The sequence below is a fragment of the Brachyistius frenatus genome, unplaced genomic scaffold (assembly GCF_029030835.1).
Source record: "Brachyistius frenatus isolate BFR_SWC_R1_liver_20210118 unplaced genomic scaffold, ASM2903083v1 Contig_70, whole genome shotgun sequence".
NCBI classification, from domain to species: domain Eukaryota; kingdom Metazoa; phylum Chordata; class Actinopteri; family Embiotocidae; genus Brachyistius; species Brachyistius frenatus.
In genome coordinates, this window is record NW_027210669.1 from 1,769,836 (window position 1) to 1,794,685 (window position 24,850).

Below are 24,850 nucleotides of genomic sequence, written 5' to 3' on the forward strand. Positions count from 1 at the left end.
CATATAATAAGTCACGTTATTATAGGAACTATCCAATTAAAAGTAGAGTACAAAAAGATAAGTGGTTATTAATGTGAGTGACTTTAAAAAGCAAGTAATTCGTTGTTTCCATTCACGTCTTAATAAGGGCGTTATCGTGTTATGCTGCTGCTCTTTGAGTCGTAGCCTACTTTTCATTTATTTATTCTTTTACCAAAACCATATACACATAAACAGACTGGGAATACAGTTGTTGTTTTACCATGTTATATTTTAATTTCTGCAGAGACAAAAATGACAAGCAATTTATTTACATAAACCTGTACAAAAGCAAATTAAATTATGTAAAATATCTCATAAATAGAAGTGGACTTGCGTTCAATACACTTTGCCATGTTCAGCTAAGCTGCGTGCATAGTGACTCATATTAAACGATGATAAATTTGTTCCTCGATTTCTATATCAACATCCAAGTTGCAGGACAAATAGTAATGGTTAATATTACAAATTCTCAGTACACACTGTGAATGCTATACGAATAGAGGAGAGCGCGGGCTGAACACACACCTCGGGCAGCAACCAGATACAGATGTTTTGATGGCAGGTGTTACGTACCTTATGTCTCCTGTCAAATATTAAGAAAATTCCAACATAATACCACCTGCTATTGTCCAGATTTCTGCAGCTCTTACCCCAGCTAATAGCAATAATAATAAAATAAAGTCCATCACTACTCAGGAAACGATGTAGTGTACCGTCTGGACTCAGTGTAGTTGCCAGCTGAATGGCAATTGTTCTCTCATTTCTTCTCCCGAGTCCTTGTTTTCACTTTATCTGATCTAGAAATTCAAAGCAGCACCTTGCAACATCACAGCGAACCCCTGTGCCGCGTGTTATTTGTAGGACAGGGTTTCATCATCTACCGATGTGCGTGTACTGTAAATCTGTGTGTATGAGTTGTTGTGTTGCACGGCTCATGCTGAGGTGTGTGTTCTGTCAGCACCTTCTCCCTTGCAGCTTTTTTTTTCACCAGCTTCCACTCCTCCTAGTAATCCGTCACATTAGCATTTTTATCTCTCGGCTCCCTCAAACTCTGAGCAGTCAAACGTCTCCAAGCTTCTTCTTCTTTTTATTTTTTATTTTATTTTTTCCTACCTTTCTCCCGCCTCTGTATCTTTCTATGCTTCTATATTCTGTCCTAGAGCTTGTTTCATGCACAAAGAAGGTTACTTGACCTCTGATGTCACACATGTACATGAGCGGAACACGACAAAAAAATCCATTATATCATTATTATTTCTACCAACAAGCAACTTTTGAATGTACCTGTACTCATTCGGTAATGCACTAAGCTAGGAATGGATATTTCAACAAGATAATTAAACCCAATGAACAATAGCCATTTGAGTATTAGACCTACAGGCTCACTGACATTTGACTGGTCGTCCACCAAACAGCCTTTTGACATCATGGGATTTCATCTAAGATATGCAAATGTATTTCAGTCCTTAAATGCCACCCCACCTACTTTTGTGTCAGCATGTCAACGTAATTGTTTATGCACCATTCCAAACCAACATTTAATCATACCAATTGGTATAAAAAGGCACAATTGCATATTTGCATTCACTCTAGTATTTTTTTTTTTTAAGTTTTCTTTTTTCAGAAGCACTCTAAATATACAAAGTGGCACCAGATAAAGAAAAAAAGTAAAACGCATAGTACATTGTCATGATCATTTCCACAGTTTTGACTGTTATTGTGTAACAAATCGATGTATGAGATTAAAAAGTAAAATATAAGAGGAAGATAAAAAACTTTCCTAATTTTGCGGTATAAAGTTGATGTAAAAGAAACGTATGAAAGATTTGTGTTTGTGTTGTGATATAAGAGACGACAAATAAGTTTAGTATGACAAAATGTATGAGAAGAAACCAAAAGAGTATGGTCTTAACTGATGTACTAAGTTGTACTACATGGCTAATGTCTCATTAGGTATAACAAAAGCAAGCAACAGGATGGATTTCCATGTTTACAGGGATAACATTTTTTTTGTACATTTTGTTTTACAGTTTTTTTCTTCTTCCTTCTCAGTAAGTGAAGTAAGTTCCCATTAAACGTGCAGTAAAAAGTAAATATTCATGTATACAGTTGATAAGTATAGGAGCACTTTCTTTCAAACAACGAGTAGTACTTACAGACTATAGATTGCCGGGATGCAGAAAAAAGCAGCTCCGGTCAAACCAAAGGGGTTTTGCTAACATACAAAAAGTTCCATTGCATCTGATATTCTTTTGCTTTATTACAGTCATGAGATTTTGCGCCTCTGTAGCTGCAAAAAACAAAACAAAAAAACAAACAGAAAATTCACCGTTGACAAGGAGGCACAACATCTCAACATTATCACGTGTCTGTGTAAGTGGTAGTAAAACGTCGGCTCTGAGGACGTAATGGATGTTTTGTTGAGACATCACATTCTTATCGTTCAAACTCAATCCTTCATTTAATAATAATACCAAAAAAAATGAATGTGTACTTAAAGCAAAGTTCTCCCAGAAAGCTCATTTTTTGTGTGTGTCGGGGGGAGGGGGGTGCTTCATCCTGGTCACGAAGCTTTGGTTTGACCTTGACACCAATTTTCTCAACCTGTAATTCCCCAAAAAACGTCCTGCTCATTCAGACGTTGCTTTTTTTTTTTCCCTTGATTGTTCTCCATTGAGCTGATTCTTACATTCATGCTCAAAGATGCCGTGTACTTCTAGAGAAAGCAACATCTGCTTAGTGCTAAAACGGACTCGTGGAGTCAGCCGTGTGTGTTGGTTAACGTCACCTTGAAGGCTTGAGGAGAAGTGAAAAAGAAGTTGATGCTTGTTGGTCACATGTACATTATGATATTTATTGCTCAGTCCTATCACACAACAACAACACGCACAAAAAAAACAAAACGGGGAGTAACAGTAAAAAGCTGCCCTCGCAGCTGTTTTAGGACCAACTTGGCCATGTTTATGCCCTCCTATAAGCCTATTACTGGTGTACGTAGGGTGGCCTATACAAACACACTATATACTGCATATCTGGCCCATACACACACACACAATTTCACCTCAATAATTTTAATCTCATGCCACACACTGTGCTTACCCGGGAGTTTCAGTCAGTGTAGCAGTGCCACTGGCCTCACTTAATATGAATCAGCTTTTTCTGCCTATGCATGTGTGTTTGAGAAAGAGAGGGCAAGTATTACAACTCGGTCTGAACAGTAGCATCCCCACTAGGGCGATCCAAGAATGTACAACCGTGGCCACACATGCTTTTCCAGCCAATGCGATAATGTAGGTCTAAGATCTTCCATTTCTCCGGAGGGTTTTGGTCTCAATCTCACCAATCAAAGACAAAGAACGAGAGACTGAGGAAAGGTAGCGAGACAAAAGGATAATGAGAGCACTTAGCACTGTTGCTATGGTCCGATGGTTTATGTACAGTGAGCGTGAAGAGTGTGTACACTGGTAGGTTAGAGTCAGTCGTCGTAGTCCACCAGTGGGTTTGTGGCCTAACCACGGTGTTGTTGCAGCAAATTCCATTGGCTCTCATTTCTGTCCAAGAATCTCCGTATCGAGAGAGGACTGAGTATTTAAAGCTTAGTCTTTTCTGTCCTCGTAAAAGTTGAAAACGGTCAACTTTCGGTCTGCAATCACAAACCGTAAAGATGACAGAATCCGTGGTCAGTATGATACCGTAAGATCATTTTGTCCGATATATGACTCCGGCCTCGGAAAGTCGCGGCCGGACTGTTGCACTGTTCGGAAATAATAATTATAACAATAATAATAATAATAATTAAAAAAAAAGGCATATCCAGACACGCTTCAAAGTCAAAATAGTCTACATGTACAGCTTTGCGTCTAGAAATAAAACAGAAAAAGAAATGGTCTCTTTTTGTACAGTGTCATCTTCAGTGAACGGGGCCTTCCGTGGGAAACAGTGGGGGGTAATGCATGCATGTACTGTATATGTAAAATGAGTTGATTACTGTACAGATTGACTGTCAGGCAGCAGAGTTGTGTCCCAAGAGCTCGACTCGCCAGTAGGATAGCCTCACTGAAAGTTCAAGCGGTGCCATCCAGAGTTCTTCCTCCTCCTCCTTTCTTCCAGGGTCACGGCCGGAAGTGGCACTTTAAAAATGGTACTGTGTTTACATATCCACTTAGATTTTTCATTAAGGAGCTGTCGTAAAAGTCTTTGGAGAAAGTTTAGTCCTACCTTGCGTAGAACAAGGGTGGCTAAAAGCTTCTAGAGCTGTAATGGTGGTGGGTAAGCAGCTATGCTCTGAGTTTTATTTGAATGCCACGTGTTGCGGCACATGAGGTGTGTTTAACCCTCCCAGCTCACAGGTACACCTCCCGTCGCGTTAGAGTACCACAGGATGTGGGCTTGTACTCCCCAGTGGGTGCGAGGGGGATCTCCTCAGTGGGGTGGCCCAGTGCCTCCTCGCCGCCTCCCGGCGAGCCGTAGGAAGGCGAGCCGAAGGCCTCGTAGGAGGAGGAGGAGGAGGCCATCTTCTTGTTGAGCAGGTTGCGATTGCGGTCGCCCATCATGTGAGCAGCGGTGGGGTCTCCGTTGGCCATAGCGGCCATGGCGAGGGTCTCTTGGCTGCCGGGCTGCTCGGTGCTGCTGCTGCTGCCGCTGCCGCCGCTCATGAAAGTGGAAAGCTTTGGTTGTTGGGGTGTGGTGGTTGACTTGGATGGCCGTCGCTCAGGCGACGTGCGCACAGGCATCCAGCAGGAGTCCGAGTGGCCGTACTCGTCGCATTCCCGGGTGCACTTGCCAGTCATGGCTACGTCAGGCAAGGGCCGGGAGTCTAGAGGAAGCAGAGCAGAGAAGAAGAAACGTAAATGATACCGTTTGTTTCCCTAAAGTGGGATATTTGATGATAAACTAACAATGAGAATGATAAACTTTCCTGCCACTAAGTGTTTGTTGTGGTATGTGTCACATGATTTGGCTGTTATGAATTTGTTCATTAGATGCGTGAATCTGTATTTTTTTTTTCCTAATGAGGTCATCAGCGCATCTGAATGTTAATGGAAGAAGGTAGAAAACAATAAAAACTGGTCACGATGGTTACCAGGCACCTTTTTCCACAGCTTGGTATCCGTTCTGATTTATCACCAGTGAATACAATAAAGCTCTTGCGAATAAGCTTTGCGTTGGTTTTCATGCAGAACCCATATCACATCACAGAAACGGTAACGAAAAACAGCAATGAAAAGAAGACTCCACTGGCTACGACAACAGCCTCAAACTAAAAAACAGTGGCGTGAATCAGACTTGAAATAATGTCATGCTGTAAAACGCGTTTGTGCTGAGAGGGAGGGGGGAGGGGGAGAGGGGCAGCGATGGAGAGAGAAGGGACAAGGTCAGTTTGTGTTTTTCAGCTGGCCTTCATCTAAAATTTAAGATGCACAATTTGGCCCTGGTGTGTGTGTGTGTGTGTGTGTGTGTGTGTGTGTGTGTGTGTGTGTGTGTGTGTGTGTGTGTGTGTGTGTGTGTGTGTGTGTGTGTGTGTGTGTGTGTGTGTGTGTGTGTGTGTGTGTGTGCGAGCGAGGTAGAAGCAACCAACAACACCCTATTTTTCTTTTCTTTTTTCGGTGATTGACAGACGGCAATCACGTTCTGATCTAAGTAGCTTAATAGCTTTGCATGGCTCAAGCGCTCTGATATCCTCTTAAATCCACTAATAGGGGTTTTAACCAATTACCTTGCTGGGCGCTGGCCTCAGATTAACTACGTCTGGTTTATTATTGTAGAAAGCAAATTATGTACTTACAATGCTACGTCAGCACAACAGGTTCGACAGACAGCCTACTGTCAGTGACTGCTGTCACACAAGTGCAAATGTGGGGAAGATAATTAACCAAAATACAAAACCCAAAGCTGATGATTTGGTTCAAAATGAGGCCAAAAACTGGAAGGAAGGGTAGGAAAGAAGGAGTCTGCCCCACAGCCCGAATGCTTAGACATTATACAGTGCCAGAGTTAATACAAGTGCCAGTGTTAAAGCTATGTTAGATGTAATTTATTCATGACCTGATGCAAAATATGGAGAATCAAAAAAATCAAGCAAAAGCGAGGGTGAGTGCAAACCAAGCCAAGCATGCCTTTGCCCATAGTTGTAAAAAAAAACAAAAAAACAGAACAAAACAAAACCAAAAAAAAGGAGTTTGGACCATGGCTTACTTTTAATGCTCTTTTTCTCCTGTAAAAGAAAAAAAATAGAACAGAAATCACTCTTTAGGTCTATCACTTATGCAATAATGTTAATATATGTAACTGTATGAGAATCCTCCAGCAGCATTGAGACGGTGACTGAAAGACACAATGGCACCAAAAAAAGGTGTTATGCAGAGCGAGACACATGACTGAGGGACACAATGCAGCCGAGACAGGGACGGCAAAGAAAAAGGGCGACAACAGAGGGGAAAAAACAGAATGAGAGTCCTCTAAAGTCCTGCCGAATGTAGTTTCTTTTTTTCTTTTTTTTATCAACAAATGAATCACTGCTTCCACTACGAATGCCTTTCAGCAAAACATTCAACATTACTCCAAGAGTGCCATTCCCTATGCTGGTGGAAATCTTTTTTTTGTTTTCTCTCCTAAACACCTATTGAAATCCGTTTTCATGTCAAAAATTACCTTTGTAAAGCATCAACTAATGATCGCCAGTCGATGTCCAGCCAATGCTTCAGGGAGCAGCTGCCACTCGATAGAAAAATCAAATAACTTTTTGCCATTAGCGAGCCTACACAACAAGTATTTCTGTTTAATGAATTGTAAAGAGCTGAATAAATGCGCGGAAAGGCGAAGGAATGAAACAGAATAGAGAGATGCAACTACGATCACAGTTAACATGCCGGCTGATGTGATGAAAATGGTAACCGTTGCTTTAGACAGATCCACGGCGTGCCTGCCTCTCCCTCCCTTTTTTTCTTTCCTGTCTGCCTCGGCTTGACAAACACAGCCATCAAAGAGACAAGCGGATACCAGGTACTGATTGTCTTGCTCATTTACACCTACGATTGAGCCATCAGGCTACCCACAATGCACAGCGGCTCTCTTGAGGGGCTTCCGTGCCCTGCTCCTGAATGCTCATCCAACTGGCTCCTCACCTCAGACACATTCAGACAAACTCATATAAAAAAAAAATAATAATAAATAAAAAAAAAAGCAGCAGGGAGGACCTATTGCTTCCTCCGGCTCTCATGGGGTAAAGCAGCCGACCTTCAGCGGCACGTCAGCTGCCCCACGCAGCGCAATGCTGAGGTAGTTAGCCCGCGCTCTGTGTGTTGTACATGCTGAAAGGAGGCTGATTTCCTAGCCATGGTCCATTGACTCTGCAGGCTTGCTAAAAATGAAGACATTTCCCACTGAGCTAATGAATTGGGCTGCTGTACTAAAGCAAAACTGCTTTTTCTTCCCCTTCTCTTCCTCTCTTCTGAAGTGTCACCTCCCCCTGAGGTTCGGCCATCAATACGAATACTTTTGAAACCACTTAAATCTGTCTGCTCCTTCAGCTTTGGACAAACAGCGTTGTCTTTAGCCCTGACTGAGGCTGGCTGAGGCGATGCCAAATTAATTTTAATGTCCAGTTAACATCAGATTTATTTATCTGGGCAAAAAAAGAAAGAAAGAAACAACACCCTTGCTTTAAATCTGAGGATGCAAGTGGGAATAATAAAAGCAAAGGTTATAATATAGCTGGGGAAAATTAATTACATTTGTTTCGAGACACGCAACGTTGCTTCCAAACATATCCATAGGCCTTTTCGAGACCTGAATCAGAAATCAGGACGTAGAAAATATCTTCAAAGAAAAGCCCTTCGAGCGCACGCAGACTTTTGTTGCATCTTCACAAACATCCCGTGAGCACCACACCACCAACCAACCGCACACACAATGGAAGTGGGTCACTCTGGAGCCTCTATCCCAGGTTACGTCGCCCCCACCCGGGGGGTGGGGGCTATGGCCTTTATGTTTGGGGATCTCGCTCCATCGCTGGGAGACAAGAGCCGGTCTATTAGACCTCTTCTGCATTTACTCATAAGAGGCTTGTGAGCCGTAGAAGGCTGGTGATGGTGAAGCAGGGAAAATGACTGACACGTGAGTTCGAGCCGCAGCTTTCGCCGAGATTGTAATTCCACACGGACAAAAGTCGCGCGCTGCCGGAGCGATGATTACCCGCCGAGATGCCACTGTGCGACGGCGCTCCGAGATATTAGCGCCCTCATACTGTGTGTGCATTTGGAGTTTTTATAGAAAAGACTTAGTTCATTTGTGCGAAGCTGAAAGTGGGCCAGTGGCTGCACTGGTTTGAGCTGTGGCTTTTCTTAGCTGGCTTTAGTCAGCCACCCTATCAGCTGACTAGCTTACACTTTGGATATTTCAAAGAACCTCCCCTGCTGGGATACAGCGGCAATTTGATGCGGTGTCTTTAGCACTTGCTAAGATGTTGCAGTGGTAGTGGGGGGGGGGGGGGGGGGGAGGAGGAGGAGGCTTTGACTGTCATCGCTTGCGGGCACATGCGCTGATGTCTGTTGTGTGGCAATTTCTGAGCCATTACGGTTTATTGTGTTTGTTTGTGCCACAGCACCGGACTGTGTTTGCACTGTAACATGTCAGCAAGTTTGCTTGCCAGTCTGCATTTAATCACCGACTGTCTTTAATTTTTGAATCACTGCTTAGAAAAAAAAACAAAAAAACAGGCCGAAGCCCTATGACCGTTTTGCCGTCTCATTTCCGGCCCGCAGATCCCCCCAAAAAATAGCTGAGGAAGCGGAGGGAGAGAGATGATGAAAAAAAACAAAGCACAGATGATGTGCCTGCATGCATTGTTGTGTGTGTGTGTGTGTGTGTGTGTGTGTGTGTGTGTGTGTGTGTGTGTGTGTGTGTGTGTGTGTGTGTGTGTGTGTGTGTGTGTGTGTCGATGCTATGCCTGATAGACATTGCACTTGGCTGCGTAGCAGATAGGGGTCACAGCAGAAAAAGGAGGAGGAGGGCATGAGGGAGAGGATGAAGACAGGAATGATGTGGAGAGCACGGGATAGAGAGAGAGAGAGAATAAAGGAAAGAGAAATAGATGGAGGAGGGAGAGAGGGAGAGAGGGAGGGAAAGAGAGAGAGAGAGTGTGTGTTTGCTGAGTATAGCAGGGTCAGGGCATGGGAGAAGGCAAACAGCAGACTGAGTGGAGAAGACAGCATGGCTGCCTCTGGGCCGTCACAGGCCAAACACACTGCCAAAGAGAGCAGCGGAGAGAGGAGAGGAGAGTCGGGGAGACAGGAGGGAGACGAGGAAGAATTGAGGACATTAGCAAAGACAGGAGGCGGGTGGAGGAGGGAGGGAGGGGAAGAGGAGGAGGATGAGGAGGAGGAGGAGAAGAAGAAAGGACAGAAGAGGAACAAGAGGACAGAGAGCGATGATAAATGTAACTTTGATAACGGAAGATGTACTGGAGTCTAAATAAATCCTGGTAACGTTCTCCCAGGTCACTCGGTGTGCTCTCTCGCACGCACACATTAACTCATCAATCCCAAGACCTTGATTTAGCCTGTTTTAAAGGTTCTAATTATCTCTCCGACAATGAGATCCAGTGTGCGGCTAGAAAGCGAGGCGCCGCTCACCTCTTCACTAACTCAATCTAATATGCTTCTATCTCATTCCCTACATTAAGAAGTGCAAAAAAAAAAAAAATCAAAAAAAATAAGAAGCCCCTTCTCTCACGTCCAAATGCCATTTACAACCATCCACATGATTTCAATTTGAAACCAAAGTGGAACATCTCGATCACGACATGAGAGAAAAAAAAAAAAAAAGAAGAGTTTTCAGAGGCCAGGCCAAAAAACAAAAAGGCGCCTGTGTGAGGACACCGAGTCGAGTTTGGAAATGGGCTTGTGATTGCTTTGCACCCCTCATCAGAAGCCCTCCCTGTATGGACAGATCTATTTTGCACGGCGGAGCAATCATGGGCGAAGATGACAGTGTACATTGCTGGGTGTCTCACAGATTACTCCATGTGGCTGGAGAAAGAGAGGGAGAGGGGGGGGGGGCATGAAATATTTATTCTGAAAAAAAAAAGCGGCTTTTGGAAGAGAGAGGAGCGAGAAAGGAGACAAATGAGAAGTGATACAAGGAGATGGCGACTAAAAAAAAAAAAAAAAAAAAAAAAGCTGGGGATGAAACTCGAGCCAAAAACAACACCAAAGAGAGCCGGCGTTCTCCGTCGCTGCTCAGCAGTCGTCTTTCTTGTTTCTCCCTTTCTACTCATTCGTGCCTCTAATAAGGTCCCATTTAATTAGGTGAAACTTGGTGACTAATTACGGTGTGAGAGCAAGTCTCCCTGTGTTTGACTGTCTCACTTTGCAGGGGCCCCCGTGGCACTGCCTCGAAGCCGAGGGGTCCTCGGCATCAAAGACATACAGGCCGACGTGCACGCACACACACACACACACACACACACACACACACACACACACACACACACACACACACACACACACACACACACACACACACAGCTGAAGGTGGCTGTGGGGAATAAAAGGAAGGAAACGGAGAGAAAGAGGGAAAAGGAAGAAAGAAACGGCCCGAGAGGAGAAGATAAGGTGAGGGAGGAAGTGTTCCTGAGAGAAAGGAGCGGCGAGGAAAAAAAAAAAAAGAATAGGTGCTAAATTATTAACGGTGACGGCGAGTTCAGACGGAACAATATCCACAGGAAAAAGCGATATTTGTCTTTCTTTCGCTGAGATGTTTGCCAGGCAATTAAGGAGGGATGGAAGCGACGCAGTGGTGCGGGGTGTGTGTGTGTGTGTGTGTGTGTGTGTGTGTGTGTGTGTGTGTGTGTGTAGGGGCGGGCGGGGTCCTGGGGAGCGATGACCTTTTGAAAGCTCACGTCGTGCCGTGCACGGCTAGAAACGGCATTAATTGATGGCATCAGCGGTGGAGATTCTATCAGGGGCACAGACACTTAAATCTAAAAACCTCAGACATCTATTCCCTTCATCATCCTGTTGAGATCTCGTAAAGCGGGCGACCCGGTACGACCTGCGAAAAAAAAGACACGCCCGTCCGAGATAGCGAAACGTGAGATAGCTACGCTTTCGAGGCGTGAAAGTTACACGTTTTCCTGCAGTGGAATTCAAATGAAACTTACGGTTGGGGTTTGGAAACAAAACAACAACAAAAAACAACTCAAACTTAGTTTGTGACTAACGCTAATAATAATATCGGCCAAAAAATTATTTTGTATTTGCTCTCAAAACCTCTGTTGCGGGACCTTCGTCACATGATCCCGTGTCACGTGACATTTAGTTTTGTGCTTTCAGAACGTCTAAATTTAACGCAGACATTTACGTACGTGTAACTTTTCACCCCCTAGACCGCCTGAAAGCGTGACTATCTCACGTTATTTTCCCTGTAGCGGACATGCGTGTCTATTTCACACTTTGCTGTGATACCGGGTCGAAGCAGGAGGCCAATCGTATCCAAGGAGCATACAAAAACAGACGTTTCATCCCGTCTTAATTACTCTCCTATTAGTACTTCCGTATAAACAACACTGTTTGTGAAGCTACTTGACCCACATTTGCCCTTTTTTTCATAAGCGACATCTTTCCACGTCGCTGTAACTTTTTTTTCTCTCTCTCTCTCTCTTTGGCAGCACTGGTTATAGGCCAGCTGGATGAATGCTGTTGAATGTGGCAGCAGGTGATCTATTCTCTGCCTCCTGAGCTTCTTGAAGTATTTACTACCTGGCAAGGGCGACTAAGGGAATAATCTGGAAACCCCCCCCCACACACACACACACCCTCCTGCCATGCCTCGAGAGGTGCAAGAGGAGAGAGGAAAAATAAAAAAGGGGAGAGAGAGAGTGGGGGGGGGGGTACAGAGAGCTCCGATGGAGTTTTGTAATGAGCTGTCGCCTCCTTTTGCCTCACTTTCCCAGATGCCCAAAATATATATATATATATATATATATATACACACAAGAGGCTTTGCAAGTCTGTATAGGAGACATTTTCTAGGTTGCAGGGAGATGATGACATCACTTCCATTTCTTCCTGTTTTTTTTTTTCTGTTTTTTTTAGCAGCCTATACTGTATGCTCACATGCATCACACGACCGCTGCAAGTCGGCATTATGGGTATGATATAGCTGCTTTTCCCTTTCAGCTGGGGGTCGATACTCTTTCTGGAAGAATGAATGTACTGCAGCCCGCTCCTGAGGTAATTAATTGAGGAGAGATTAACTAGCATAATTTCATTCTGGTGGCGATCTCTCAGCCAATTATCAAATGCGGCTTGCACTCTGCCTCCCCTCTGCAGACTCTCTCTCTCTCTCTCTCTCTGCGTCACTGCCTCTCTCTGCCCATTTGAACAGTCAGCACTCAAAACCGCAAAGACCCCATAAATAAAGTGTCCCCCGCATGTCGCGCTCCCTCGTTTCGTCTTGCAGACTAATGCACGCGCCTACACACACACACACACACACACACACACACACACACACACACACACACACACACACACACACACACACACACACACACACACACACACACGCGCCGCCGCTCGCACAGCAGGGGGGTTTGCCGCGTTTACTGGAAACGTATCGTCTCTCGTCGGTACGCCGCAGACCGCCGGCCCGAGAGCACTTCTGACCCAACCTCGTCTATGAAGGAGAACAACAGCGGAGATGATGTGGAGTGGAGAGGAGACGGCAGAGTGACTCATCCACTCTCCTAATAAGACTGATGGTGCTGGCTTCCTGCCACGCACGCACACGCACACACACACACACACACACACACACACACACACACACACACACACACACACACGCACACACACACACACACGCACACACACACGTCTATTCAAACCAACACCAAACTCTCAAGAAAACACTTCCTTGCTATGTTCAACAACCCACAGCATCTTAAAACAAAAGGCGGATTTTCTCCTCTGACTTTGATATTACCGCCGAAGCATTACACTTATAATCACCGTTACAAGCTACAACTCACATCTCAGTGTATGTAATTCAGTTATGCTTGAAAAACAGCAAATTGCAGTACAAAGTAAAGCACTGTGCCCCCCCCCTCTCCCCCCCCCCCTCCCTCCTCTGTTGATGTGTGTTTTTCTTCAGCGTGGCGCTCTGAGCTTATACAGAATACTCTGGGAGGGATTAGAATTAGCTCGCTGTGCTATGGTGCACACATGCAAACACTGCTAGCGCCCGATAAAACAATATGGCAGTCTCAGCTCGTTTTCACCCCACACAGACGCTGCAAACCTTACATTATCCGAGGTGTGTGTGTGTGTGTGTGTGTGTGTGTGTGTGTGTGTGTGTGTGTGTGTGTGTGTGTGTGTGTGTGTGTGTGTGTGTGTGTGTGTGTGTGCGCAGCAGCAGCAGCAGCAGACGAGAGGACAGACAAACACAGAATACACATAAAGCGGTGGTGAGTGTGTAGAAAATGGTAGGGCTTACTGAGCTACTGAGAGTGTGAGCGAAGGGTTAAATCAGTAAAAAAAAAAGAAAATGTTTTTTTGTTTTTTTATTATTGTTTACTGTTTCTCTAAATTCTCACACACACACTCACAACACACACACACACACACACACACACACACACACACACACACACACACACACACACACACACACACACACCATCTCGCTCTCTCTCTCTCCACTCTTTGGAAAAAGAAGTGTCATTGCTTCTCCTCCACTGGTACTCTTATCGCACACTCGCAGGCACACTTGCACAATAGCCTGTTTTACACCATTAAATGGTTATTTGTCAAAATACAATTTCAATTAAATTCTCCCTAAAATAAAAAAAAATAAAAAAGAAAGAAAGAAAAACAACTCTGTGATTTTTTTTTTTTTTTTTGTGGTCCTTTTTACCAATTGTACCCATGAAAAAAATAACATCTGAATCACGGGTGCTTGTACAGGCACACTGTGGGTCGAACATGGACAGAGATGGGGGTCATTTTAAAACATGAAAGGAACTGTAGTTGTGGGAGGTGGGGGGACTTTTTTTTTTCTTTTTTTTTAATCTGATATGGTTAAAACGAACAGGAGCTGCATCGTGCATACAGTACATCATGTTCTGCACATGTTCCCTCCCCCCTTAAGCAGCACATCCTTGAAGAGGAAATGCAGTATTATACCACTCGGCGAAGGCGCTGGCATATTAGCAGCACATTTGCATCAGAATTTCATTATCTGTCCTGCTTACCACAAAAGATTTACTGCGACCTATATATTACAAATTGTGTTTGGGCATTGCATAATCTTTTATTTTAGAAAAGAAAAGAAAAAGGACCCAACGAACGTCTTATTTTACATTTGAAATTATGATAACAATAACAAATAAAAATGCACCTCCTCCTTCTCGGCACCGAACATCTAAAACAAAGGCTCTGCTTGATAAGTAGTTAGCAGTGGCGGGCTAGTTTGCTTGTGAGTCAGCCAAATAACACCCACTATCTCCCATTCTTGTTATCCTGAGTGTGGCAATTAGCTCTCAGCTGCTAGCGCATTGTAGGCCAGAGCGAGCTGGGCACGGTGAGTCACGACCTTAATGGAAAGCAAGTGGTGGAAATGTGGTCGGTCTGTGTGTGTAGTGTGGTAGCGGGGTGGGGTGAGGGTTGGGGGGGGGGGGGGTAATTATGCTGACCTAAAGGGACAGGCTTTCAGCATGCCGGCTCATAAACAGGCAAAGTGAGCTCCACTCCGGGGGCAGAAAAAAGGCAAATTATCTGGTGGGCCTGCGTTTCCCCACAGGGGTTCGTTTTCTGTGTTTCAGCAGGTTTTTCCTGGAAGCGTGATGACTTGAGCGTTCTGCCCTGAAAAACTCAGAGCGAAGCAGAGCTCACTTACCGATTCAGGCGGATTAAGTTACCTCTTTTGGAAAGTTCTACCTTTCTCATTAAGTTTAATTTTGTCGGGGTTGTGAGCATTATGCACTTTAAACTAATGTCAGGTTGGATGGCACACTTGTTGCTGTAGCCCCTGAAATCCATTCTTTTCCAAAATCCTACAGTAAAAAAAGGGGGTTTATTCGTGCAGTTTGGGTTTTTTTGTCCTTTCCATCATGAAGATTATTAACCCGCATTTGATTATAAAGATATTTGGACACTACTCGACACTACTTGCACCGCAAGGACCCGGGAAACCAAACAATCAGACCGATTTCCGCGGGTTCCCCCCCTCAGGACAGGAGAGAACACCCACTGGGAAGGTTAAAAACAAACTGCATCAAATGGCTGTGCACAGCGCAGCCCCTGATGAAAGTGCTAAAAGGATGTGCCAGTCAGCAAATAGGTACTCCAGCAGCTCTTTAATGTATCCTTGAGTCTAACCAGGGGGCCTCGGCTCTGTAAAACCACCCGCAGTGTTTTGAGTGTTCGGGCTTGAGTGACGGCGTTCGGGACGCATCCTCGAACGGATGAACGTCTGGTAAATGCCAAATTTTGCGTACAGTCATGTGTCCAAAACGTGTTTCAATATACGTTACGCTGACTAAATGTCATAGTGTAGTGGGCCAGTTCCAACAGGAGAGGCTCGGGAGCTCAGTGAGAATCGAGATCTTTGATTTCTCGAGTGCCTTAAACACTCTCCAGCCACTCCCTCTCAGGCAGAAGCTCAGAGCGATACAGCCCGATAACGCCAAGGTGTCCCGGATTATAGACTATCTCGCAGATAGGCCGCAGTTTGTTCCCTTCTGGAGGAGTATATTGGATTTGCTGCTGCAGAGAGGCACCAAGCTGTCACCTTCCTTATTCAGTCTCTATCTTTGACTGGAGACTCAACTGTGCGTCACGCCACCTCCAGATTTTTCTCTGATGATTCTTTCATTATGGGAGACATCGGTGAGAGGGAGGAGGAGGAGGAGGTGGCGGTGGTGTGTATACGCTGGTGACCATCTGCACACGAGCGTTTGTAAGAAGAAAAGGCTTACAGGGAGGCTCTCTGATGAACGTGACGTACGTAGTGACACCTGTCATCCTCGAATTCTCACCGATCAGTGCAGCGTATGTCTGTACAATCTTCTTCTTTGTAACGTTAAGTGTGTCATACGCTACGAGAAAAGGTTGTTGTTTTTTTTGCATGTTGGGTCAAATTATTCTGAGTGAAGAAAGCGAAAAGGCCCGTCCGAACATTTCCACTACCCTCCCCTCTGCGTTTTGCCTCACCAGCTGAGGGGGTGTCAGCAACAGTGGCTCACTCCACCGTAAACTTTCATCATCACATGATTCTTTCTTGTGAATGCCACGGGGAGGACAACAAGGCTCCTTCTCAGTCATCACTCAAAAGCTGCTTCCCCCGTCCTTGAAGCTCCAAATCTTAAGATTCGAATGCATGCGGACACGTGAAAGCACAAGCTCGTATTAGCGTTTGCACGCATCTCGCAGACAGAATATGAAAAGGGAGCTGATTGGATGTGAAACCCGCTCTGGATTCCAGTCGCTAACCGCGCCCCTCTTTCAACCCGCAACGCCGCACCCCGTCTTAACAGGCCAGTTTAGCAATATAGGAATACAGCGCCGCCGCTTCAGCCATACACTGTGTATTATTTAAAGCACCAGGGGCCCAATTTGTCACTCTGGCGGGCTCATCACAGGCGAACATCCTTTATGAAATGCACTTTTCACGCTGCCTGTCGGAGGGATCAAAGCGGCAGCGGCAGCAGCCCTTGCCCGTTTCTCCCCTCTTCAGTTTCCCTGCTCTGATTCCCACTGACAAAATGAGTCAATTTAAACCAAATGGATCCCCGATCAAAATAACGAGAGAGAGCGAGCGCGATAGACGGGGAGAAGAGGCTCATATTGTGGGTGGGTGAAGTTCGGACAGGTGGGCAGTAACTAGGGAATATGGACACTCAGCCGTCTCTCATGTTGACAGAAAATTGTTGGAGATAGGACAGAAATTACATCATTGTGGCAGAGTTGCAGTTGGTTTTTCAGCTAAATGGAGTCGGTGCTCAGATTTAGTGAGTAAAAAGTCTGAGTGTGGTGGAAACAGCGTTTAGTGTCTGAGCTCTTTTTATAAGCACCACGTTACATACGCCTGTGCAGTCGAGGCCCTGCAGCCTGGGGCTGAACTTTTCTGGCCCGATCTTGACATTTGATAAATTGTGAAAGTGAATTCCAGAAAAATAGAACTCATTTGATTCATCTAGGAAGCTTGTAAACTACAACTGTGAAAAATGAGTATTCGATTTTTAGCAAATATGGTCACAAAACCGGAGCTAGCAGTCAAAGTTAGCATACTTGAGTTTCATCTCGGCTTTATTGAAACTAAATAAACAGCTCGCAAAAACGAGTGCAATGAGAATACAGTTGTTTTTTCGGTGAAATGAAATGATATGCTTAAACAAACAAAAGTACCTGACAGCGTTTAGCTCAAGGCTTAAACAAGCTTTTTTAATGAAAGTCATCACGGATGAAGAGTCTGATGCATCTCTTTCAAATCCAACACAGATGGGCGGCCGGTCGTGAGTTCAGATTTGCATCAAGAACAAGCATTAGCTTTTAGCTTCATGTGGCAAAGCACTGCTTAAACTAGCTGTGAGCAGGTAGTTGTTTTTTTAAAAAGGGTGTCGGTGAGAATTCAAGTCCGACTCTGAATCACAGATTAGAGTCTGAAGCGTCTCTTTCAAATGCTGCACGGACGAGTGGCCGGTTCAAAGGGGTGTTTGGTAAATGGGCTGCAGGGTGGGGAGCTCTCCCAGCGCATACACAGAGCCGGTTAAGCCTGGCTGTTTTTTGAACAGATTTAATTCCCAGCAGCCGAATGTTGTAAGAGAGTTCTAATCTGACATTGATCATTAATTCTCGTAAAAACTCCTGCTGATATTTTGTGCAAATTACACCTTAAAGAGACACTTGAGAATTGTAAATGAATACTTGAAGAGTTGAAAAAGCCTCGCGTTCACCTCGGCATTCTTATTTCTGCCTCCTGATGCTCATATTAATGTGACATTAGATGACACCCAGTATGTAACACAACTTCACTGTGCCTTTTCTTCTTTGCCTTTGAAGCCTGGAAAACATGCTTCATTATTCACCCAGCTTGACAAGCCTATTGCGTTCCCCCTCCTGCCCCCTTCTTTCCCACCTCCCCAACCCCCTTTTTAAGCAAAGCTCTGGACCAATTGATTTTTTTTCCTCTTTCTGACTTTTTTTTTTTTTCTTTTTTCTCTCTTCTTCTTCTTCTTTTCCCCCAGTCCTTGATTCTAATGCTTCTGGGTTGTGGGAAATATTTATTCACATTGATCGACGACAGAGCTGATGGGTCTTTCATGAGCGTCAGAACTCAACCTGTTTTTGTCCCACCGATGTCTCCAAATATCAATCACCCGTGGGAGAAGCACGCGCCGGACTGCAGATTAGGGCAATGAAGCCCCCAAAGGCCAGACTCATTTTCCTACAACTGAATAGAGAAGAGAAAAATATACACCAGACGCCGGCAGTCTGACCCGTGATGGAGTGTTTGCGGATTCTGCGCCGAGTCCTCCGAGCTGTCAGCGGTCCGACACAACGTTCGAAGAGACAGATAGTTTTTTTTTTTTGGTTTCTTTTTCGCGATTGATTGAAATACCTGGAGCAGATCCAGACGAGCCTCACCCAAAGGTGCGGGATTGTTTGGGCGCCGTGCATGATGTCGTACTGGGAGGAGGGGGGGGGCACTCTGTTGATAATTCCTGCATCTGCGTGGTCCCACATTAAAAATGCAACGCCGACAGGATATTTTTCTTCATCAAAATTTCATGGCATCAAGCAGTCTCGACGTCGCAAACGCAGGCTCTCACGTAACGGCGAGGTTCGTTCTTGAGGCTCGCGCGTCACTCCTTCGTCTCTGTGAATGAATGCGGTATGGATTTTCTATGAGGGGCGCAGATAGAGTATTGTGTCACGGTTCAGAGGCAGCGGTATTCCTCAAGGACCTTTGCATGCTTCATCCCCCCCGGACACGCACCTTTCAGCACTGACTCGCATCACCGACCGAACACACACACACACACACACACACACGCACACGCGTGTAGAAACAAGAGTTCTCGGGCTGAAATGATCATATGTGTTCGCTCTGTGCGAAAAGAGCAACACATGCTGTATACATTGAAACAGCAGCCCACACTCGCTGTACGGTCCCCCTGACATAATATACAGTACAGACAGCAGCCAAGCTAGTAAACACATTATGTCTAATCCTCATGAATTTCACGACCCGTGCTGACTCAACTGCTCCTTTTTTTCCTTCGTATTTTCATATTCATACTCCGCTGTCACATCCGAGCTAAAAGCACATCATTCCAGCAAAATATAAAATCTGCGAATCCCCCCCCCCTCTCCCCCACCACCACCACCACCACCCCGTTCCGGCAATTGCTGCACGCAAGGTCATATGTAAATAGGTTTTGCTCGCAGCGAGGGAGACAGAGGCATCACCGTCCGTGTCAGTGGCGTAAAAAAAAAAATAATATAAAAAAATGGCGAAAGCCTTGTTTGATAAATATGCCTGGTGCGCCGCCACACACGTTCCCCTCGGCCTGAGCAGACAGTATATGAGGAAATCACAGGTCTGGGGGAAGACGTACGCTCCCGTCACCCTCGTTATCACCCTTATTGAACACGTGTTCTCGGTGTGGAGGCCAGAAACAGGGTTTTTTTGGGGCCCCATTATCGAGGAGTTGTGGTTGCAGCGGTTGTAACGTGATATTAAACTAATAGTACTTTAATTATTGCTTTCTGTGCACGGAGAGACCCCCGAGTTAATTCTAGCAAAGCCGACAGAAACGTTCCCGTCTATCCGGTTCACCGGTTGAAAGATTTGCATTGTGTCTGTCCTCCGATGGCAAGTATTCACCCAGAAAAGGACAGAACAGCAGACGAGACGACACTGTGGCATAAACAATGAGGACACGAGTGAGTCATACGGAGCTCAGGGAGCCAGAGGAAGGCCGTGCTGTGGTAATACCTGATGAGTGTTTTGAAAAAAAAAAAAAGTAATAATATGTATTTACTTCCTTTGTTTCCTCTTGAGGATGGAACGGAAAGGAGCTTGTTGAGTTACAGTGGAGTGTGCAACCAAATTAAGAGAGAGAGAGAGACATAATCAGTGAGTGGTGGAGTGAGAGAGTGAGAGATGCAAGAGTGTACGATAGAGAGAGAGAGAGAGAGAGCGAGCGACTGGTAATATGCTTGGGAATTTAATAAGGCTCAGCGCTCCTCAATAATATCACCCGCTTCACAGAGTCCTCTGGGAAACATGAAATGTGCCGATAAAGGATGATGCCTCCCTCTGACAAACGGGTTGTGCTATAAGCGCTGCAGGAAAAAAAAAAAAAAAAAAAAAAAGAAGAAAAGAAAAGAAAAGAAAAGAAAAGAAAAGAAAAAGGCAAAAGAGAAAAACAGCCACGTGTCGCCGCCATAGCTAGCGCACATGCTAATGTGCCCCAGGCTACACTTTAAAGAATTATTCACTTTCTTCTCCTTATGCTGCCATTCTCCAAACTTCCCCCTCTTTAAGGTCACACACGCTGCACACTTATTCAGACTGCAGCTGAATAATGCTGCCGTTACTCAGTGTTGTTAGTGGACACGGGCGCTGGTTTTCTTTTTTTTTTCTTTTTTTAAAGGCGCTTCCTGTTTGTGTTTGTCTGTGACCATTTGGGGGAAAAGAACAAAAAGAAGCTGCGGTGTGATTTGTCATCTGCGAAAGATTTAAGTAAATGGACGTCTTATTCCAAAAGGGGCGTTACGGTGCTACTTTGATGGCCTGCATGACAGAGGTCATCCGCTGTTGGACCGTTGTCCAGCAGATGACTGTAGATTTCCACATTTATATTCCTCATTCTTAAGGCCTGTGTTTTAACGACGAATGCCAACAGTCATTTTGATTTTCTTTTATACAGTGATGACCTTAACCGACGCCCAGGTCGAGTGTTTCCCTTTAGACACGTGCCTAAAATTGGAGTGTCCATATACTTTTGTCCCACAGACTGTATATAAAAGTGGACGTAGCTTTCCTGCGCTGAAGTGAGGCGAGCGTGGAAATGCCTTAAGCTGCAATACCACCATGTGCCACTAGGGGCTGGCTCCAAAAAAACCTCTGGCTCCATCCTTTCAACTTGTCTCATGAAATACAAAGTCAGTAGTTTTTTTCCCACTAGTTATTTTTTTTTTTTTTTTTTTGGGGGGGGGGGGGCATGTCTGTTTGATTGACAGGCCTGTGATGCAGTCAGGTTTCCGCTATCGGTGACATCGTCTTGTTTCCGATCAGATCCGCCGCTCGATGTGGTTACTTCTGGCTCCAAACCACTGCGAACTAGCAAACACCCGCTCACGTATGTCAAACTCAACGTGTTCATGTTGCCACCAACACGACTGGGAAATGCACCCCCCCCCCTCCTCCTCCCCTGTCTCCCCTCCCTCCCCCCCGGACCTCTCATGTCCAGTCAAAAGAACAGTGAAAGACAGCCTCTCGCTCTGTTGAGTCCTATGACATTTACATACCATACTGCCTGGTAGTGGAGGAATCACCCCGAGGCTATACGAGGGCCTTGAATTCAGGACAAGGCACCACCACCACGCCCTGCCTCCACCCCCCCACCACCACCACCACCACATCCCCTCTGTCTTGTAACTACCTGCTCCAAAAAGAAGCCCAAACATGGACCTCGCTCCGTTGCCGCCCAAATAACGACCTGCTAGATTTTACACGAGGGACGGAAAGCGTGAAAGAGGAGAAAAACGCGGCCCATTTGCCCGTCACCCCCTAATCCACCCCCCCCACCCAAACCTCCTCCCTTCCCTCTGAGCATGTGAGCAGACATTGACGTTCACATTCTCTCTTTCATGGCAACTCTGTCTATCAAGGCTCACCTGCTCTTTTGTCCTCGCTAATCCGTTCGCTCGATCCTTATCCGAGCTTTTTTCCCCTTTCCTTCGATAATTTTGTATATTTCCTCATTGTTGTCCATCCTTTCCTTCCTCCCTCCCTTCCTGCTCCCCTCCCCTCTTCCTCCCGTTTCTCTCATTATCTGCCTCTGTCTCCGCTGATCAGCCAACGACTCCCTATTGGCAAATTCATGAGATTGATCATTTTTACACGGGTGGGTGGATTTGCTAAAAGGGCCCCTCTCCTCTCTTCCCCGGTACACGGCTCCCTACACAGCGCGCTTATGTGGCACCCTACAGCCCCGCCGGTAAGACTCTGAAGCCATATCACTTAACATGCACTGGGCTCAACTCCCAGGAGGAGGAGAGAGAGGGGCTATCGGAGAGAAGGAGAAGAAAGCGGAGGAGCTTCTGAGCAGAATACTAATAAAGTGGAGCACTTGGAGAAAAAAAGAAAAGAAAAGGGAGTCGAGAAAAAGACAGTGGCAGTGTCCGGGTGCTAGGAAATTACCACTTAATTTCATCAAACACTGTAGCATCTCGGGTTTCTATTCTTCTGGTGTTTTGCGGACGTGTGCGTCGGTTTGGGCGACTTGCGAGCGCGTGCAGAGCGGCGCCCACGGCCGAGCGAAGATACGGAGTTACACAGCTCTCAACTTAAGATATTCATATGGCTTCGGGGACTTTGGGCACGCCATTCTTTCTCTCTTTCTTATTTCTTTAATGTCTCTGCGCATGTGAGTGTTTCAGCAGATATACGCGCGCGTGTGTGTGTGTGTGTGTGTGTGTGTGTGTGTGTGTGTGTGAGAGAGAGAGAGAGAGAGAGAGAGAGAGAGAGTTTGGTCGACCCCTGTGAGCACAACGAGAGAGACGTTGCATTAGCATGATTAAAAGGACAGTAACAAATGACTGCTGTCTCTGGGAAGCCATGTGACTATCACAACAGGATATAGGCCAAGGATATCAAGAGGCACCTACACTCCCCTGATGGTTTCACGTAAAGAGAGATGGCGCGTTGGGAACCGAGCATTGGAGAGTGTTTAAAAGATGTAGACACACACACACACACACACACACACACACACACACACACACACACACACACACACACACACACACACACACACACACACACACACACACACACATAAAGTATACAGCGTCGTGTGTGCCGGCTTCTTGGTTGTATACGTTGTGTTTAGTGTTTTTAAGAGGCTCAGTGTAATGCGAGTGTGTTCAGATGCATCAAATATTAATGCGCACATGGTTGCTGGTGAAGCCTCATTATCACAATTTCCTTTAGGAGAAGAATAGAGTTTCTTTCAATGCTCCAACTGCTGAGTTGCAGGCAAAGGCGGCCTCTAAAAATAGCCTGAAGGTTTCATGTGCGGTAAACCCCCTTTTCTAGCCTCCTGTACTGGGTAGAAGTGGTGGAAACGTGTATTTTTGTACTGGCTTTTGCTCATTATGGGGTCCGTGTGGACTATTTCTCTTCGTTACAGCTTTTTAATCGCCAAGCTGTGAATTATTTTTCCAGGTGTTGGGAATCTCGTTGGCCTCGGCTTGCACTAATAACCATTCTGAATGGTTAACGTCATTAGATCCTTCCTGTCACGTGTCTAATACTTACCAAATGTTTCTGCAATAAATCTTCCCCAGCCAAGTGTACTCTCTTCCAAATCGACTCGGACTAAAGTAAAAACAAAAAAAGCTATACCCTTGTTCATGTTGGCATAGTGGAAAGAACGTGTTTCTATCTTCGCCCGTGGCAGCATTCAGCTGGCGTTCATTAATATTAGAGGCAGAGGAGAGGGGGAAGTGAGAGAAAAAGATTGTGCGGTACATTAGCGGCTAGATTTATTGACGTCTTTGCGCCGTGAATATGGCAGGTGCTCTTAGGCTACTTGTGAACAGCGGAACTCCCTTCAACTCCTGCCTCTGGAGATAAGTTTGATGGGGGGGTGAAAACGTGCACACACACACACACACACACACACACACACACACACACACACACACACACACACACACACACACACACACACACACACACACACACACACACACACACACACACACACACACACACACACACACAGCGTTCTGTCAAGGTTGCTGAGACGTTGCGGGAACTTTATAAATGTTCTCTGTCTTGTCAGGGCACAGTGTGCAGCCTCTCGCTGACAGCAAGTAGCAAAATGATGGAGGGTCTGTGCGTGGCGTTGCCAACGGCTGAAAATCACCTGCTGGACCTGTGACCAGACCTTGAAAACAGAATTCAACCACTTCTGCCATCTTCGAAGTCATATTTTTTAAGTCTTTCAAACAACCCCGGATGCTCATCCGCGAGTAGCCACTTTGGTACAGACACATCCTTCCAACTCGGGGTGAGCCGAGGACGAAGAGGAATAAACTCGTACCCGAGTTGCCTTTGCTGTGCCATTAATTTAAGTCTTCTTTGAGCTCTCTGGATGAGTTTAGCTAATTTTGATCAGTTATAGATTCAACCTGCTTCAACACCAAAACTTGTATTAGACCTGTCAGTCCACTAGAGGGCACCGTGGCAGGATCACCTCGGCGTAAAAACGTAAGGTGCCTTAGATTTAGGCACCAAAAACCATGTGGTTAGGGTTTGAAAAACAATCACAGTTTGGGTTTAAATTAATCATTTTGCAAAAGATGTTCTGTACGTCACAGGAATTACTTAACGTGAAAATCAACATTGACTTCGTCTCTCTGGCATTAATGGATGAAAGTTCAGTGTTTGTTCTGTCCAACCAGCCTAAACTCCTCCTTTATGTAGACTTTATCACGTGACAGGAAAAACGTGACATTAACACGGTATCCTCTCGTGGATTGGCGGTTGTATTTCACGCCTGGGCATGATCCCAGGCTGATAAATTCCT

The 24,850-nt window shown here is 45.4% G+C and overlaps 1 protein-coding gene across 6 annotated transcripts in view; it reads right to left on the minus strand.

Moving 5' to 3' along the window:
• Nucleotides 1-229: 229 nt before the first annotated feature.
• The window catches only part of pcdh7b (protocadherin 7b), a 110,713-nt gene continuing 86,092 nt past the window's right edge, over nucleotides 230-24,850 (minus strand). For 2 of the 6 annotated variants that reach the window (XM_069707675.1, XM_069707674.1), the window contains exons 3-4: nucleotides 6,217-6,235; nucleotides 4,748-4,837 (exon numbers count right to left, since the gene is read on the minus strand). In XM_069707675.1, the coding sequence (XP_069563776.1) occupies nucleotides 6,219-6,235 (17 nt within the window). In that variant the 3' untranslated portion in view covers nucleotides 4,748-4,837; nucleotides 6,217-6,218. Of the gene's footprint in view, nucleotides 4,838-6,216; nucleotides 6,236-24,850 lie in introns of all 6 variants that reach the window. The other 4 variants (XM_069707671.1, XM_069707670.1, XM_069707672.1 and 1 more) reach the window with 3 other exon arrangements.